The sequence below is a fragment of the Brachypodium distachyon genome, chromosome 4 (assembly GCF_000005505.3).
Source record: "Brachypodium distachyon strain Bd21 chromosome 4, Brachypodium_distachyon_v3.0, whole genome shotgun sequence".
Classification (NCBI taxonomy): Eukaryota; Viridiplantae; Streptophyta; class Magnoliopsida; order Poales; family Poaceae; genus Brachypodium; species Brachypodium distachyon.
The window spans coordinates 43,581,888-43,601,243 of record NC_016134.3 but is presented as its reverse complement, the minus strand read 5'-3'; the positions used below and the strand labels follow the sequence as shown (position 1 = coordinate 43,601,243).

General features: G+C 43.8%; 3 protein-coding genes across 4 annotated transcripts; 1 reads left to right on the top strand and 2 right to left on the bottom strand.

Moving 5' to 3' along the window:
* Positions 1-288: 288 nt before the first annotated feature.
* LOC100836203 (ABC transporter F family member 1) lies at positions 289-4,234 on the top strand. The gene is made up of 5 exons (XM_003578658.4): positions 289-624; positions 1,527-1,600; positions 1,684-1,894; positions 2,046-2,280; positions 2,824-4,234. Exons 1-5 carry the CDS (start codon positions 418-420, stop codon positions 3,882-3,884), a joined length of 1,788 nt encoding a protein of 595 aa, XP_003578706.1. The 5' UTR covers positions 289-417; the 3' UTR covers positions 3,885-4,234.
* Positions 4,235-5,542: 1,308 nt separating this feature from the next.
* LOC100835279 (P-loop NTPase domain-containing protein LPA1 homolog) lies at positions 5,543-10,108 on the bottom strand. Of its 2 annotated transcripts, none has more exons than XM_010240251.3 (7): positions 9,761-10,108; positions 9,389-9,654; positions 8,679-8,760; positions 7,948-8,343; positions 7,007-7,750; positions 6,726-6,848; positions 5,543-6,347 (listed from the first exon to the last, which is right to left on the bottom strand). In XM_010240251.3, exons 1-7 carry the CDS (start codon positions 9,887-9,889, stop codon positions 5,934-5,936), a joined length of 2,154 nt encoding a protein of 717 aa, XP_010238553.1. In that variant the 5' UTR covers positions 9,890-10,108; the 3' UTR covers positions 5,543-5,933. The 2 variants fall into 2 exon arrangements, with proteins under 2 accessions (XP_010238553.1, XP_003578703.1); XM_003578655.4 differs by having other exon boundaries at positions 5,543-6,344; positions 9,761-10,107.
* A 3,862-nt stretch (positions 10,109-13,970) lies between these two features.
* Positions 13,971-14,646, bottom strand: LOC100831470 (ethylene-responsive transcription factor ERF096). The gene has a single exon (XM_003576844.2). The coding sequence runs from the start codon at positions 14,644-14,646 to the stop codon at positions 14,257-14,259; it is 390 nt and encodes a 129-aa protein (XP_003576892.1). The 3' UTR covers positions 13,971-14,256.
* Positions 14,647-19,356: the final 4,710 nt, after the last annotated feature.

Below are 19,356 nucleotides of genomic sequence, written 5' to 3'. Positions count from 1 at the left end.
TTGTTCCGACAACTTGGAAAATCAACGTTGGCTGGAAGAGAAAACAAATTATTATTTTTGAGAGAGAGAGAGAGCGGAAGAGAAAACAATTTTTTTTAGGGGAAGAGAAAACAAATAAGAATTAGGAAGAAGGAGATGCAGGGTTGTGGACGTGTCGTCCGAGGAGGGGCCGAAAGACGGCCCATCACCATCGGTTCCTACTTTACAACAGGAAAAAAATAGAAAGAAGCCCAACACGTGTCCATTATTGACTACCTGAAGTTTCCGGAAGGCCAAGCCCACCACGACACCTTGTTTCCTTCTTTCACCGTTCCCTTCTTCTTCCCGGAGCCGGAAGAACCAACCAGCCAGCAACAAACAACACCACCGCCTCCGCCTTCCTGACTCACCGGAGTCTCTCTCCCTCAGCCCTCAACCATGGTGTCCGACGCCAGCAAGAAGAAGGCCGCGCAGAAGAAGGCGGCGGCCGCGGCCAAGAGGGGGGCCAAGGTGCCCTCGTCGACCTCCTCCTCCTCCTCCTCCGCTTCCGCCAAGGCCGCCGCCGACGCGCTCGCCGCCATTCACCTCTCCGACCGCACCTGCACCGCCGTCCTCACCTCCCACCCGCTCTCCCGGGACATCCATGTGAGATCTGCGCGCTCCCGCTCGATCGTCCTTTAATCCTATCTCTTATATATTACTGTTCATTCATCACTTTATAGACTCGATTTTAGAAATTGATTGGTTTCATGGATTCACTGCCTAATCCAGAACACAACTAGTCTAGTATTAACCTGTGCCCCGCCGCTAGATCAGGGGATACTGTACTGGAGTGTACTACTTTCTCAAACTCATGACTGGGCCGGGTTTATCACCTAGGGTACTGGGCACGTTTAGGCCCTCTTTGGATTGTAGGACTTCCATATTCTCTTCGTAGGATTCTGATCTTTAGGAAATTTTCCTATAGAGACCTTTTTTTTATCATATGAATAATGCTGCCAAAATTTTATTGTTTACTACTTTGGTATGCTCCCAATTCCTGGGAATTCCAACATCCATTCGCTCTAGTAAGATCAAGGCAATTTTCCTGCATTTTTCACATATTCTATCTAAAGGACTATTCCTACAGTTTTCCTATGTTTTGCACTTGATTTCCTGTTTTTTTGGTTCCTACTGTCCATACGGGTCCTAATTCTGATCCCTGCAACAACAAAAAAAATGCTTGCCTAGTTTGCCATAATGATGGTGATGATGGATTTCTCAAACCTGCCACCGCTTTCTGTCATGGATCGTGATGTATTGCCTATCCATAAAAAAAATGCCTATGATGTAACTGACAAATCAGAGTAATTCGCTTCATGTCTTTCCAAAAAATCATAAAAAAAGATATCAACAAGAGTAATTTACTTCATGTCTTGCAAAATATTATCTGCTTCATTTCAGAGGCATTATATCCCTTTTGGTATCACTGATTCGTATAGAGTGCTTTTCACTAAAAGTAAATGATATGCTCTAATGCGATTTTCTATGTTCAATGCCACTTGCAGATAGAGTCTCTCACTTTGACATTCCATGGCCATGATCTACTTGTAGATACGGAGCTGGAACTTAACTATGGAAGGTATAACAAAGCCATGATCTTATTTAACATGATCCCAGGTATCTGCTTTTGTGATCTTATTTAATGGGTTTATACCATTTCAGGCGCTATGGCTTGCTTGGTTTGAATGGCTGTGGAAAGTCCTGCCTTCTTAAAGCAATAGGATGCAGAGAGCTTCCTATCCCTGAACACATGGATATATATCACCTCAGCCATGAGATCGAGGCTTCAGAAATGTCTGCACTAGAAGCAGTCATTAGTTGTGATGAAGAAAGAGTCAAGTTGGAAAAGGAAGCTGAAGTTTTGGCTGCTCAAGTAAGTTTCTGATCACTACATTTTTTATTTTACTATGACGTTCTTTGAACTTACTCCTTTTGCAATGTCTGCAGTGTTGTACTTCTAAGCTTTATCAGTCTTCTGATTTCTGAATATTTGTTCTGACATGTGTCCGTGCTGGCATATTTAGGATGATGGTGGAGGTGAAGCTTTGGAACGCGTGTATGAGCGGTTAGAAGCAATTGATGTATCTACTGCTGAAAAGCGTGCTGCTGAGATTTTGTTTGGCCTGGGTTTTAACAAGCAGATGCAGGCCAAGAAAACTAGGGATTTTTCTGGTGGTTGGCGCATGAGAATTGCATTGGCAAGAGCTCTGTTCATGAATCCAACCATCCTTTTGCTTGATGAGCCTACTAATCATCTTGGTGAGTTTCTCTGCAGCCCATCTTGACTATACATATCTTACCGCATATATCACTATGTTACTGCAATACCACACATATCACTATGAACTTAGGTTGTTTTAAAAAAAGTAGAGTGTCACAGGTCTTGACTATACATATCTTGGCACGTTTGGGTTTTGTTTTTTAGTTTGCTGGACCTCACTTAGTTGGGTGTTGGTAGGATGGAATCTAAATTCTGTACTGTTTATTGGCATGCTTCAATTATCTAATGGCCTGGTTTGCCCAAGACGCGCTTCAGTTGATTGGCAGGAAGTGTTGGTATATTATTTGATTCAACTATTGGTCTTTGTTTACCCATCTCTCATTGATGTTATTACCAAATGTATTTTATCACGTCTAGCGCTTCTATAATTATTATGGTTAGCGCTTAGCTGTTGTACGCCTGTTTTCAGTACCCTGAGAAACTGACACATTTGTGACTGAGGTATTCCTGATAAATGATATCTGAAAAAAAAACATCCACTTTCTAAATTAATGTCTGCAACTCTTTGCCACTATTTGCAGATCTTGAGGCGTGTGTCTGGTTGGAAGAAACGCTAAAGAAATTTGAGCGTATACTTGTTGTTATATCACACTCCCAAGACTTTCTAAATGGAGTATGCACAAACATCATACATATGCAGAATAGGAAGCTTAAGCTGTACACTGGTAATTTCGATCAGTATGTCCAAACACGAGCTGAACTGGAAGAAAATCAAATGAAACAGTTCAGATGGGAGCAGGAGCAGATTGCTTCGATGAAAGAGTACATTGCACGTTTTGGTCACGGGTCTGCCAAACTGGCACGGCAGGCTCAAAGTAAAGAGAAAACACTAGCTAAGATGGAGCGCGGCGGGCTGACAGAGAAGGTTGCAAGAGACAGGATACTAACATTCCGCTTTACAGATGTTGGCAATCTCCCACCACCGGTGCTGCAGTTTGTTGAAGTGACGTTTGGGTACACAGAGGATAACCTGATCTACAAGAAGCTTGATTTTGGTGTTGACCTTGACTCTAGAGTTGCACTAGTTGGTCCCAACGGGGCGGGGAAAAGCACACTTCTGAAGCTGATGACTGGCGAGCTGGTACCACTGGACGGTATGGTGAGGCGGCACAACCACCTTCGGATCGCACAGTTCCACCAGCATCTGGCGGAGAAGCTGGACCTGGATCTTTCGGCCCTGCAGTACATGATGAATGAATACCCTGGTAACGGGGAGGAGAGGATGAGGGCGGCGATTGGCAGGTTTGGGCTGTCTGGAAAATCGCAGGTGATGCCAATGAGGAACCTGTCGGACGGGCAGAGGAGCCGTGTGATCTTCGCATGGCTGGCATGGAGGGAGCCACAGCTGCTGCTGCTGGACGAGCCGACGAACCATCTGGACATCGAGACGATCGACTCGCTGGCGGAGGCGCTGAACGAGTGGGACGGTGGGCTGGTGCTGGTGAGCCATGACTTCAGGCTGATCAACCAGGTGGCGCAGGAGATCTGGGTCTGTGAGAAGCAGGCGGTGACACGGTGGGAAGGCGATATCATGGAGTTCAAGGAGCACCTGAGGAACAAGTCTGGCCTGTCGGACGACTGAGGTTCCCGTGCCGAGGCCGCAGGTGATGCCCTGCATCTCAATGTATGGGATAACACGTTTCCTGCTGGTTGATCGAGTAAGTGCCAAGTCAAAAAGGGTATTGTGGAGAATGGGTAGGAGTTGAATTTGTCATCTTGAGTGAATCCGCTGCATATGAAGGATGATGCCGAGAGTAATGCTGTCTGCAGTTAGTTATCTATGCGCTGCGCAGCACGGCACGGCACCAATCGGATGCGTGTGTTATGTGTAGTTTATGACCTTGAGAATGCATGGTTTGATTATCATCTTTTGTCTGTTTGTGAGATGTTATTTACTGTTTCTGAAAGTATTTATTTATGGTTTTGGTCTTCGCGTGGTTGGTGTGGCGCCGAGATAGGCAAAACACGTTGGCTATAAGTCCAAATCGATCTTCCTTGTACGTTGGTTATTCGTCCAAATCGATCTTGCTTGTACAAACAAGTTGCTTCCCATTTTAAGCGCTGAAACTTATTTGTTTTCATCAAAATGCTCCATTTCACATGAAACTTTGCGGGTAAGTTAAAAATACAATTTAGAAATGTTGTTGTTCTCGACGACAATTAGAGTAAGGAGTGCCAAACTCGATGACACAAGTGCGTAAAAGTAGGGCATGTACACTTGGACAACTTGACACGTCGATATTTTTTGAATAGGTTCGGTCGACTCTGCGGGTGCGACCTAGTCTTATGTTAGAAGAGGTTTCGAGAAAATCGTTAGCCAAAGTGTTTCGGGTCGATCGAAACTCCCCGAATCACTTAGCGAGAGGTCGAAAGGGGCCGTCTCGTACGTGGGCCGAACGAGGCTTTCCAAGTAGCGAGGTCGAGATACTCTTAGGACTCTAACCCGATTCCCTCTCCTTCGGGATCAGGCCGAACGAGGCTTCCTGAGATCCCGAAACTAGAGCTCCTCTCAAAGAGGATCTCTAGCCCTCTTTCCTTAATTTTATTCAAGTTGAGAGTGAATGGTTGCCCCCATGAAGGATATTTATAGCCTAGGGGTCCATGACAAAAGAACATGGCTACCCTTGGAGGAGAGAAAAGTGGGGACAAAATGTTAAAAGTAACTTCTTGGTCCATAGCGTTTGTGTGCACCAAATAAAAAAAGTGGGGCTTGGTCCATGGTCCAATGGACTAAGGGCACTCTCACTCCTTTCTTGCCCTCTACTCAAGCTCAATTTTCCTTTTGATCATGGCATGAGAGGCTTGACTTGTCTTCCCTTGTCATGTAAGATTGACCATGTCACGTTGGCGTCTTGACTTGTGCTGAGAAATGTTGATTTAGTCGTCGTCACGTAGGATATACGGCCCGGCCCATTTAAAGGTTTTATTTTACTACAACAAGAAATTTTGACATCATTTACAATTTTTGTTATTCTCCTGGGTGTTCATGCATCCAGTATATATTAAAGAATGTCGACCAATTCTGAAAAACATTGAGTACGTACATGTTTGAGCTTTTAACCTTCCCATAAAGTTTCATGTAAAAAAAGAGCCTTCTTGTTTACTGGACAAAAGGAACAAGTTTATGTGCTAAAAACAAACTTTCTAGCACAACATCGTCTTCTTTTGCCCAAGGCACAAAACTCATTGTTCTTGCATGGAAATTTACTTGCTCTTAGAAAACTCGAACATGAATTAACATGCGGAAAATTGTAATTTTCACCTGGATTCCTCCCAATTTCAATTTATAAATCATGGCCCAGCACGTCAACCCAACTAGCAACAACGTAAGCAGAAAAATGCACTACTGGAGCTATTACACTTGTTCGTTCACAGAGCAACATCATTAGCAAACCTCTACTCTACTGCACTGCACTCTATTTCCCACTCCTCTCCAGAATTACACATATTTTGGAGGTAATCTACTGTCTTCTTTTACTAGAGAGCTTGCATTAAAAAATCACTCTCCAATTCCAAACAGAAAGATTCTACCAGAAGACGGTTAGAGGCTAGACAAGAAACCAAGAGTTCCATTATTCATCTGACCATGTTCCCTAGTTATTATTTCATCACCAGGTAAACAACTAGATGCCTAGCTCTCAGGAGCAACTGGAATGGTAGGGCCCTTCAACTTCACCGCTGATTCCGCAAGACATGGACAACTCCGTGGTCGCGAGCGGAATGAGTCACTCAGGGACCGCCTCCACTTCCTAGTCATGTTCCTCTTGCTGCTTGTGCCCACAGGCATAGCAGAAGAAGACCGCGCAGTCTCAGGAACATATATATCGATCTTCGACAGGCTGCGCATAGTCTCTAGCTGTTTTCTTGGCGTGCTCTGGTTCTGTTGATTGCTATCCAAAAACCTGTTGCTTGAAAATTTGCATGAGCCGGTGTGAACCATGCCATCATCACTCAAATAACCATTCTCCATACTGTCCCGCATGGCCAGGTCATCATATTCCTCATCAGACCTATTGCAATCCTCATCAACAGACCCTTCCATCTGCTAAGCAAATAGAAATGTTAATAACGTTGTCAAGCATTTTCAACCCAAAAGGAAAGAAAAAACTTTGTTATGCATGCATAGAATGCAATGGAGCTTACAAAAACAACGTGGTTTATAGCCAACTATCTCCAACCTAGATTGCAGAAGATCAACATCACATCCTTTCTTATTGGTTTGTTAATATTTATTCTTTAGAACATTAATCTCTGAAACAAAATCCAAAGGTGCCATGGAATCAAATCATCAGATTATTATTTACATTTACATTTCACTATTTTTGTGGTGGACATTTGTCATTGATATCCAAGCATTTTGTAACTCACTACATCCAGGCTACAGTAACTTAAAATCAAGGTAAAAGACTGCCTTGTCTCTCACCTCATCATGGTTTTCCTCTTTGTCTTCCTCACTTAGATCCTCATCACTCCCTGAATTAGGTGGAACATCAGCTTCTTCTTCGTCATCGTCATCACTACCAGATGCTGCTGATAACTCTTTAATCTAACCCCAATAAAGAAAAATAATCAGAAATTAAGACACAGGTAGGCTCTCCATCTTGTTTCAATCTGATAATTCGGATGGTGTTATCTCTCTCGACTGACCGGTGGCAACAAAATCAGACAAGTTGACGTTATCAGCAAAAAAGTAAAATCGCATACCTCTTTACAATGTCCATCCAACTTCTTAGGGGAACCGGATGAAGATGCAACATGGCTGCTACTGCCTTCATTAGCATTGATCCATGAGTCATCGGCACTTCCAGCTTGACTTGTACAACCTGTGTCAGTAGGCCAGGCACTTATTCCAAAGGAGCCAAACTGGAGATTGACTGATTCTGCCCTTCCAATACTTAGAGGTCCATATATTGGATTTCCTAAAGATTTCTTGTTCCCAGGTTCAGAACTGCATTTCCCATCTCTGCCAGTACTGGATTCAACCGGCCAAGCCTTTGAAACAGATCCATCCACATTAATGATGGCCATGAGCTTTCTTGAGGATCCTAGACGTTGGATTAATTTGAACATCCCCTTGGAACTCATGGAGTTAGCGACACACTGGTTCTTGTACTCTTCATTTACAGCTGCTATGGTATTTGTATCAGAGTCACACAACTGATCTCCAGTAGCTCGCCTGCGGAGACAGCTAAAGACGGTGGCATGGATAGCAGCAACACTCCGGTCAACATTAGTGTTGTTTACCTTGGGAACTAAGTATTTGTCAGCTCGGCTACAGAGGTACTCTTGGATAGTTCTAATGTTGCTGATGTATTTGACATACTTATTTTTTGTTGGGTCAAGTGTCATGTACTTTGCACGTACAGCAAACCTCTCAGTGTGCTTGTCCTCATTGGATATGTAGATCATAAAAGGAATTATTGATGGATGTTTCCTCATTAACCCCATCTGAAATATTCAAATGATTTCACAATTTCATACGGAATATATCAGGGGGAATCAGGACATATGGATCATTCATCAATAATTGCACTTTGGCGGGAAAACATAATAATCTGATATGTGATATTTAGTCACAAAAGAAAACAACTAGCGCTAGAACAAGGAAAATGTACTGCAAAAAATAAACATTTAAAATCACATACCACAAAATTAAGGCTCAAGTGAACACCCTCGATAACAACTGATTCTTTCCGATCTTCCCACGCAGTAATTAGCCGATCCAAACTATCAATCACCATTTCACTTTGTGCTTTATAACCTTCTATAGCCATTTGTTTCTTCCCGATTGGTTTTCCATCAACTTTGTCGCTCCGAACCCCATTTTTCTCGTAATCAATACCTGAGCTGCTTGATATGCCTGAGTTTTTTTTTGCTTTTCGTCTAGCTTTTGCTTCAGCAACTGCTACTGGATCAAGGCATTCACCTGCATGATAAGTTGATGCCCAAAGAAGGGGGTTTTCTTTCTCATCAACAAAGCTCCGCATCATGTGACGTATGGAATCTGTTGAAACTACAGTCGTGATTCCTAATCTGCTCCCCTGTTGATACATGGGAATATTTATAATCTTGAAAGCTGAAACAATAAAACTGGGTGCACAAGGCATGCTCTGGTTCAAGAAACAGTTTAATATTTCTGCTTGTAGGTCTAATGTACGAGCTTCCAGCTAATTGATGAGGACTTTAATGATTAATTTAATAAGTATTATAATTTCCTATCTAAATCAAACAAGGGATGGAAAGGGTGATTTTTATTGTGGTGGCATTGACAGGCTTCCAATTTATTGTTTAGCTCTGACAGTATCTAATCGCATAGGCTGGTCTAAGAAAGATTGCAGCAGTACATACAGTAAGAAATTTAAGGAAGGATGAGTACCAGCAAAGTAGAAAGAGTAGACTTGCCGCAACCACTAGTCCCACAGAGAAGAACCGTGACAGACTCCTTTCTTTCTCGAATCCTATAGAGAGGATAAAAGAATATCAGTAGCACAGAGAATGCATGGAATCAACACCTTTAAAGGTATGGTCCCTGACATATGCATAATTCCAGAGAAAGTTGAATGCTTGAAATGGTAGGCGAATAATTAACAGTAATTGCATCATAAACTAGGAAAATCCAGTTATTGTCATTGACTAACTCATCCAAATTGCAACAGACCATTTCATCTCTCGTTAATCCGTGAATACAGCTGCAGTCTCCATTCGTGGTACCCAAAGTTTAGCATGGAATAGGAATGTACTAATAGTAACATGTTATCCGGCCCAGTTGTAATGAACGGTCCTCCCCCTGAAGTTGAATATTTGGGGAAGATTATTACATGTATAGTATTCTGAAAGTGCCAAATTGATATCCTTTTACTCTATAAACCATGTTAACGAAATAAGGGATCAGGTCAGCATGTGTATTCTGTTCTCAAAGTGTCAGGATTGACAAATCTACTTTGTAAAGCATATTGACGAACTAAGGGATCGTCATCTGTACATTCCAGCCATCCACAATGACATGAAGAAAAACTAAGCCACCAGATTGGTGATTGACATTCATGAAAAAAAGAAAGAAAAAAAGAGAGATTGTTGGGGACTGACCTGCAGGCGAGTATGAGATCGTTTCGCTGGTTGGGCGCGACGTACTTGTACAGGGCTAGGGCCTGGCAGACGAGGTGGAGGAAGAGATCCCTGGGGATGAGGACGGTGGTGCGGCGCTTGTAGAGCTCGAACTGGAACTGGCGGGGGCTGGTGGTGGCATCCGGGAGCTCGTACCTCTGCACGCCGCCTTTGCCGCCGCCGGCCATCATCATCAGGTCCATCTCTGCTGGGTCGCCCCGGACGACATCGAACACCTTCCGGCTAATCTTTGGTTTTGGATAGCAAAAAAAAAATCGAAAAAAATTTGAAATGAAAATCAGATCGAATCGAACAAAATCGAATCGAGGAGGAGGAGCGGGAGAAGAGGAAGACCTCGAATGCGTGCCGGGGCTTGCATCCCATGAGCTGGAGGGTGCTGTGGAGGAGGGATCGGGTGTAGCGGAAGGAGGAGCCGTTGTCGTCGACGACCACAATGTAGAGGAGCTTGGCCTGGCCAGCCATGGCGACGGAGGAAGGGAGAGCGGAGGAGGCGCGCGAGCGCGGCGGAGGAGAGACGAAGACCGAGAGGGCTCCGCCTCCGACGATCTGAATGGGCCTGGTCCTGGTCGTCTCCCTCGATCGGGACACGCCACGAATTGGCTTCTTGCCTCCTCTCCTGGGTTGGGGCGCGGTTGCGTTGCCGACGTGACAAAGGGAAGAGAAGAGAATCCCACTTGCTCTCTAACCTTAAAAAAACAAGCTAGAATAGAACTCTGGTTCCTTTTTGAATTGATGAGAAAAGTCGGCTTTGCGTTCTTCTTTCTCCTTTCGTTTTCTTGTTTGTTTTTCTCTTTTTTGTTCATTACTTACATCGTTCAACTTATTAGTATTAAAGTTGAATCACTCTGACTCCGATAGCGTGTTTGGCAATATGGGAATGGAAGTTTAGAGAAAGGAATCTGTAGTCAGTTAGACATAGGAAATTGATTTTTAGACATAGGAAATTGAATTTGTAGTCAGTTAGACATAGAGAAAGTCTATTTTTGCGTTCGGTTGGTTAGAGTTTACACAGAATTAGTATTAAATCGAAAACACTTATTATGGATACGAGGGAGTAGCACATACCGTTTAATTCCCCTCTCTCTCACACACACAAGTTCTCCCTAACCAAATAAACCGTCAAGGTCGACACTAAAAGGACGTTCTCGTAGTTTTTTTATAAAGATCCCTTGATGTAGAAAACAAGAGTTAGTTTTATCTTTTATCCCCTAGTTGGTTTATTATGGCAGATTTTACATGTAATTTTTTGTTTGTCATGTTTTACCGTTCATTTCAGATCTCGTGACATTATTTAACCTTTTTTATTATTTTTCCCAAACTGGCAAGTTGGACTCACATATCAAAGGTGGGCAATTTAGACATGTGATCATTAATTTTGTTTAGTTCTGGAAAGCACTTTAAGTTCAAGTGCGTTCTGTCAAATTATAAACCAAAGGGTCAAATTTATAATAGCTTTGATACCTTGAACGATCATTGTTCAAGCTATTAATTTGCATAGCTGCCACATCATCCTAACATGTGAGTCCAGCTTGTCAGTTCGATGAAAATAATTATATAACGTGGTAAAAAGTTGTCAAAAGTCTTAACTGATGGATCAAATGTGACAAGAACGATGGTCTAGAAGTGTCATGCTTATATGGTATGAGTTATCTTGTAAAAAAAATTTCTATAGGTGCGCGAAAGAATGATTTCAGATCATCATCAAGTCTTGTATATTACAGATGATATATGGTGTCACTGTCACTTGAGAATAATTCAAATTAAAGGAATGTCGTAATGTTGTCTTTGTTGGAATAATCTTGCCTAGTGTGTTTGGGTCCTAATCGGATTAGGAGATGTTTTGTTTCCAGCGTGTTTGGCTGGCAAGTTGAGTCCGTATGGGTACATGAGTACTAGTCCGACTAGTAGTAGTATTAGGGTCTTGCTGTTGGCCGGGTTATGTGTGTATAAATACACATACGGTCCAAGTTTGTATTAGTAAGTTTTGTGAGAAAGAAATAAAGCAAAGGAGGCACGACTCGTGCCTCTGGTCAAACAAATTTATGATCGCGTGCGTCTTCATGTGATTGATCTTTGGGCAAACCTAACATTTGGTAGAGTGAGGTCCAAGATTTGAAGACGCGCTTGCCTCGGGGAGGCGATGTGTTAGCGTCTCGGGGCAGGCAATCAGCGGCGGAGCGATGTCCGTGGATAAGAGCGGGCAAACGGTGGCAGTGCGCGAAGAGGTGTTCAGCGGATTGGATCGAGTAATCGGTGGCTGTGCAGTGGAGCGACGTTCAGCAGATCAGATAGGACTATCGTCGCAGTGGACCGATCTCCTAGTAATGGGAGATCATCCTGATCGTCGGAAAGTACTCGACATCGGGTCAAGCTGCGTATGTACGTCCAGGTCAGTGTCTGTGAGTCGTGGTTGTGTCCAAGTGCTCGTCTGTGTGGGACTCTGTTGCAGCGGAAGTGCGTCACGGTAGAAGAGCTGTCCGGTGAGGTGTATCACTGAGGGCGAAGACGTGCGTGCAGACAAGGTGGCGGGTGTCATCTGTGTGTCTCGACGAGAAGACGGAAGCTCAAGCGTATAGTGGGGCGGTAACCAGTGAAGGTGGGTGTCATCAATGAGGACATGTCTTTACGTGGAGCTATGGGTTTAGCTAGCACGTATTGCGCTAGGTGTGGGCGGTGTAGTCCATGCGGGAGCTAGCGTGACTGGGAGTCTGGATCATACGTTGAGTGCAGTCGACAAGTCGTGAAGTTGTGGTGAGTAAGATCAGGGGAGCACGGAAGACGAAGTCTAAGATTAGGGGGAGATTGTTGGAATAATCTTGCCTAGTGTGTTTGGGTTCTAATCAGATTAGGAGATGTTTTGTTTCCAGCGTGTTTGGCTGGCAAGTTGAGTCCGTATGGGTACATGAGTACTAGTCCGACTAGTAGTAGTATTAGGGTCTTGCTGTTGGCCGGGTTATGTGTGTATAAATACACATACGGTTCAAGTTTGTATTAATAAGTTTTGTGAGAAAGAAATAAAGCAAAGGAGACACCACACGTGCCTCTGACCAAATAAATTTCTGATCGCGTGAGTCTTCATGTGATTGATCTTTGGGCAAACCTAACAACAGTCTTCTCAACAAAAGGATGTAAAGTAAAAAAGCACATGGCAACTAATCCTAAGGCGCAAGACTAACAACAATAGTTTCAGGTATTGTGCCCATAGTACCATCATCTACGGGTGCTTGAGTGTCCACACCTGAACAAACGGTTGTTTTCTGCCCGGACCTTTGCCCTATTTATAATTTACAACCTTTGAAAATTAATATGAATCTACAAAATCACATTTGGTGTTATAAAACAGCAAATTGAAAAGAAAAGAAAAAACATATCTGAGCAGTTATTCATCAGAATAATTAGCATAAACACGTGTTATATCATCTCCATCCATTCACATAATTAAGTATGAGTTTCTTTGTTTTTATTTGTTGTCTTTCGTGTATGTAAATATGTCATGTGACTCCTTTGTTAATATAAGAGGCCAAGTTTTTGCTCTTTGAAAACCCATTATTAATTTTTGCTATGTTTGTAGCATGGGGCACTATGTGCATATGTATTTGTTGAGTTTGTGTTGAATATTATGCATGAGTTGGGTTATATTTAGACTCAAAGTTGAAGTAAGGGTGGATATGGAGCCTGATATATGTGTACACTTGCGTCGCAGTATCATGGAGTGGTCATTCCCCTGAAATGTACACTAGTTGGCCGAATTTAACATGCTGAACAAATTACAATCAGTGTCGACTGATTGTTTGGTTTAGATCGATCATTGCCTTTCGGTAATAATCAGCAGGTGCATTAATTACTGTTGTTGCTTATAAAGATGGAACCTGTAACACATATTTAAGGAGGCAGAATAGAGTACGTTAGTAGTACTCCACTTACGTACAGTCTCCACGTTCAGTTTTCAGCAGCTGCGTAACCGAGATCGGGCTGTCATTCTGTGGTTGATTAATTGGTGGCGATGGACTGCATACTATATATGCAGGTGACAGCTCGCATGCAGCAAATTCCAAGAAGCTTCAATTCTCTTGCGCTGATGTGATGCATTCTCGAAAGTTCTAGCTCCTGTACTTGGTACCGGGGCCGGCGGCGATCCAAATATTGATTCCATGGATGGAGCTAGCTCTCAGGTAGCTAGCGCAGCCGTATGCATATGTAAGGTGCAGTGCATGCATGAAACTTCCGGGATCCATCCCATTGATTGAGTACGTGTACTATATATGACTAGGCAGCGATTTGATTTTCCAAAACAAGGAATGGATCCATATGGAAGAAAGAAAGAGTCGTAGAATCGAGATTATATTTCTTCAGATTATGCATCTGCGTGCGTGCATGTTGGCCGGATCTGCATTCAGCTTATACACACGGAGACAGAGACAGAAATTCTCCCAAATTCATAACCATGAAACAGTAGTGATCGAGAAAACGTACCAAATCAATTGGGTTATTGGCTGCAAATCATGTAAAATACTTAGCTAGCTAGGGTGCATGGTTAATTGGTGAGTACCTCGATGAAACCTCAAATCCTCAGGATGATCTCATCGATATGAGCAGCTAGCGCAGCTTATACAGCATGCTCGATATCATCGTACCTATTATACGTACATGCGACGACGTCGACGACGTATCGCATCGCATGGTTAATTTGATCTCGATACACAGCACTGCACCCCCCCAGCTGCTGCTGCATATATATAGCACTCATACAATGTCTGCATTAGGCCGGGAGACACATCTACGTATACGTCTACGTATACGCGCGTACACGTACACGTATACGTACGTGCTTACTTGTTCCGGCGGCCGGACTTGTCGTGGTCGTCGAGCATCCCCTGCAGCACCTCATCGTCCAGGTACTCAAACTCAATCACCTGACTCTGCTGCTGCTGCTGCTGATTCGACGACGACGACGAAGAAGAAGAGCGTCCCGACCGTGCCTCGGCCTCATAGACGTGCGCCTGGTCGGGGAAATTGAGCACGGCGTTCCTTCCCCTCATGGAGTAGGCGCTCCGGTCGTACGCCCTGGCGGCTTCCTCGGCCGTGTCGAAGGTTCCCAGCCACACCCGGACGCCGTGCCGGCTCGAGTCCCGGATCTCCGCCGCGAACTTGCCCCACGGCCGCCGCCGCACGCCCCGGTACTTGGTCGGCTCCCCCGCTGACCCTTCTCCGCCCTCCATGAATGGATCGAGCTAGCTCTTGGTAGTGTCTAGTGTGAGTAGCAGCTGGAAGTACTGGGAGTGATCAATGTGTAATGTTGTGCTTAATTGTGGTTACCCTAGCTAAGCTAAATTTGTGATGTTGGGTGATTGTTGGGAGGAGGAAAGGAAGAAGGTTCGGGAGAGAATGGGAGGAGGTGATGTTGAAGGTATAGGCGGGGGGAGGGGGGGTTTAAAAAGGGTGGGAAAGGGATTTGGGGATGTTTGGGGCGTGGGGCCGGCACGTGCGGAATCCGAATCCACCGCAAGGTAGCGTAAAGGCATACGTCCCCTTCTACGTCTGCCTGCCCAAGAAACTCTCTGTATCTTACTACTGCTATAGTCCACCCAAAAGAAGAAGAAGAAGAAGAGAAGACTCTGTGTGACTAAATTAGTCGTAATTGCTTACATGCATGCATGCATGCATGCATGCAACACAAAATTAAATTTGATGCTCTCTCTCTCTTCCGGACTTCTGGTTCAGCCTCTCATTTCCAGTCATACTTCGCATACTTAGATACCAGTCATGCATACGGACTAGTATTTCTTAATTTAGAGAACCTCTGTGTCGATCAGCAACCGACAATTCTCATTTCCATCTTACTCCACGTAGCTTGCAGAATAAATTTCAGTATATTGGAGACCATGTATGCATGCCGGTTGCTAAGACGATATGTATCTTTGAACAGAGCGAGTATTATGCAGAAGCTATATATATAGCAGGCAGCTTTTGCGTATTTTTCAACATTCATGTACTTTCTATGCGTAAAAAAACGTTTAGATACATGTAATATTTCGACAAGTTATTCTGATCGAAAGGGGCACTTAACGTGGATTAAATGAAAAAAAATGCAAACCCCCGATCGATTGTTTTGCTGCTTCAGATACTGGAAAACAACTGTTAAGGCACTTACTTCGATCAGGATCACGTCAATCTAGCGCTTGTGTGTGCATCTACGTCCAACCTACTTCCTCCGTTTCTAAATGGTTGTCACCTAAAACGGCGACAAGTATTTAGAAACGGAGAGAGTAACTAATAATCGTGAAAAGTGTACGTAATCGTATTCCATTTTTCTAAATTGGAAGCATGCATGCGTGTACATACGATCGATGGAGCTCGGTCGGTTAATTGTACGTATACGCGATCGATCGACGCCGCGTGCTTACGCAAGCCATGATGATTTATACAGTAGAAGGGCCTGGAGAGAAAGAAGGAAGAAGGCACACACGTAGACTGTGAGGTGAAAGCTGGGGCCCGGCCGGCCGGTCGGCGGTTGCGCTGACTATCAGTTTTGACTTGACGACCTTTAAAATTTCCAGTAGCTCCGGACCGGAGGCGTTTTACGGGAGGGGACAAGTACGGTCGGAGCAGACGACCCCGTCAACGCCACCTGGCCCGGCCGGCTCCCGGCATACATTGCTCGTGGGCGTTAATTCCACCCATTCGCCACTAAATTTTGCCTCCCACCTTTCTACTACTAATCTTGCTCGCTCAGATATGATTTAATAGATAATAATAACAGATCGAGTTTCTTATTAATCCATCATTAGCTAGCTAATGAGCTTTTTCTAGTTTAATCTGTTAATCGAGCAAAACAGAATCTGGTCTAGTGAACATAAAGCAGAGATCGGAGCAGCTAGCGGTTTGGAGGGGTACAGTACACTACATATGTGTATACAGTATGCATGAAGGAATAATTAATTTGTTAATAATAAAATCCATGATCGATCGAGCCCCTGAACCGACCATTATGTTGTCTCCGATCCGGCGCCGCACATTCGCCAGAATTCCCACTTTCTTTATATATCTTCTTTTCTTTTCCACTTCCGGTGGGACGAGGAGGAGGAAGAGGAGGCTGCGCTGCCTCTGCCTGTCGCTTCGCTTCGAGTCAATTGGGCGACCACGACCAGGAATAAACCTGTAACAACAAGGTTCATCTGTAATTCGGTCATCACGCACATACCAGGTGTGCATGCACATGCATGGTCTTGCTGATTATCTCAGAAGGAATTCAACCAACTAGGGAACGGTCTTCAGTTCCCATTTACCTGCTTCGGGTTAATTCGCGATCATTGACAAGTTAATCGGTCTCTTGATCATCAATTTAGTGTTATCAAACAACGGCGTGGATTGACTACTTACACTGACTACGTCTACATGGATGTGTTTCGGATGTGCCATTATTTAGCTAGTTTTCTAATTTTTATTTTTTGAAATAAAAGGTGAACATTTGCTAGTACTTCTTTCGTTTGAAAACAAATTCTTTTTAGAGCTGAGTAAGAGTATTAGTGAACGTTTGGAAAAATGGCATTAATGTCCTACATTCATCATTTTTGTGTTTATCTTTTTTTTCCTGATCACTTCTACAATAAAAATATGTTTCACTAAAACTAGTAAGTACATGCAACCGTCATTAGTTCTTTTTTCTTTGTGATATTTATGAAAGTAAAAATAAGACAAAATGTAAGGGGCATGGGATTTCATCCACCTGTCAAACGCCACGTGGCCAACCCGGCTCGTTTATGTTGGCCACGTGGCGTTTGACAGGTGGACCTGACTTGTCAGAAATGCCATCAAACGCCATAATACCCACGATTTGGGTTGTGTGAGAACAACTGCCCCTATAGTTGTGGTTTTTTGAGACTATTAGTAACAACCGTGGTTTTGTGAAACTCTAGACGTAAGAAGTGTTGTTTTGTGAAATTTACTCCTTTCAGAAAGCCTATGCAGTCAACCGCACTCCCGTTAAACCTACATAGCAACGCACATGCCCTTTTACTAGTTGTAACAAATTAATTAAAGCCTTAATTCAAGGATAGTAATTCTCTACTTTGGACATGTTCGATCTCGCTACACGTACAAGTCAATATTGTGCTGCTCGCACGCGCGCGGGAGTCCGGCCAAACTTATATCTTTAGATTCAAAGTACGTAATTCGATCGATCGATGTCTTAATCCTAGCTGGGTAACTTAATTAGCTTAGCTTACGATCGAGCTGGTAAAAAATGGCAGTGCATCTTGGAAGAAGTCACTTAGTGTCTTAGTTAAGATAACTAATTAAAGAGAGGAGAATGCATACCCCCTAGCTCGATCGTGCATAGTAGAGGGCCGGAGATGCATGCATATATTCGCACGTGTGAGCAGCCATGCATGCATCCATGCATATATGGATCGAGCTTGCTCCTAGTACTGAGTATTTGGGGCTTTTTAATTTGATTAGTACACGTCCGTGCGTACATTGATGCTCTCCCCAAGTATAAGTACGTTTACCAAACTGGCGCCGCCTTCAGTCAGCTCCATCGATCGGTGCATGAATGTATCGGCGAACTATATACCTAAGCATACTGCACCACCATCCCTCGTATAAAACGTGGTTATTAGGTTTAAATTAAAATACACGACCAGATTAACCTAGTTTACCCTGGGCAGCTTTTGCTTAACATGAGTGATTGGGTGTCGCCGGCGATTTGGTTAGTTAATTCACGCTCAGCCTCTGCGTCAGCTAGACTTTATATTACATATATCTGGACGTTTTTTAGACATAGATACATATATATGTTGAAAAATTTGAGTCACTTGATATGCCACGGGAGGAGCAGATTAATCCTATGGGATGCGTACTTGCGTGAGTACAACTTCAGCAGTATGTATGCATTGTCGTCACATACTATATACTTTCGGCCAAAGAGCATGCATATGGGCCGGGGGTGGGTGCATGATGTTGTTGGCACGTACGTCAGCCCATCGCATGCCGCGCAATGCACGCACCGTGTGTCGGTGTCAACCAGGAGGACTCTCCATCATCAGTCTGCATGATGGCTACGTGTACTTAATTAATACACGAGTGATTAGGGGTAATTAATACACGAGTGATTAGGGGAAACAAAAATCTGTCTTGTTGAAACTCTCTCTTTGTTTCCGGCGGTTAATTACTTGTATTGTAGTGACTTAATACGTCGTTGAGGACCAATAAACTTACTTTAAAAACCACGATTTTCGGGACGGTTTTCTCACGGAGCCACAATTTTTGCTAATTTTGTCCAAGAAAACACACATTTTGAGTCTAACTGTCTCAAAAGTGGCCCGAAGCAGAGGGTTGAACCCGTCTGACAGGTTTCCTTACATGTGGGCCCCACCTGTCACGTGCCTTCGGCTAAAATCCGTCTCGTTAGCTCGTCATGCCCGCCTCTATTCCCCTTGACTCTCACCCCAACTGCGAAAACTGGCTGCCTGTCGTCGAATTTTGGCCGAGGTGACACCTAACAGGTGGGACCCACATGTAACAAAACTTGTCAAACGGGCTTAACCATCTGTTTTGGACCACTTGAGACAATTAGACTCAAAATGTGTGTTTTCCTGGCAAGTTAGCATAAACTGGGGGTCCGTAAGAAGACTGTCCCGAAAGCCGTGGTTCTGTGAAGTTTTATTTAAAAGAAGAAAAATGCATATTTTTGTGTGGGGGAACTCTCATCTGTGAGGCTCCTCCTTAAATTAGCGCCACGTTCCACAACCAAATATCAAAGCGAAACAAAACAAAACAATTAAAGCCAATGGAACCGATCCCACCTGTAGCATCATCGTTGCATTCGTCTTTCCCCGATGGAGTAGTATATATGGCCAAGCTTTGTCGCCCAGGCCGCCCAATCTCCTCAGCTAGCGACCTCTATTGTCTATCTGTTCTGTCTCCGTGAG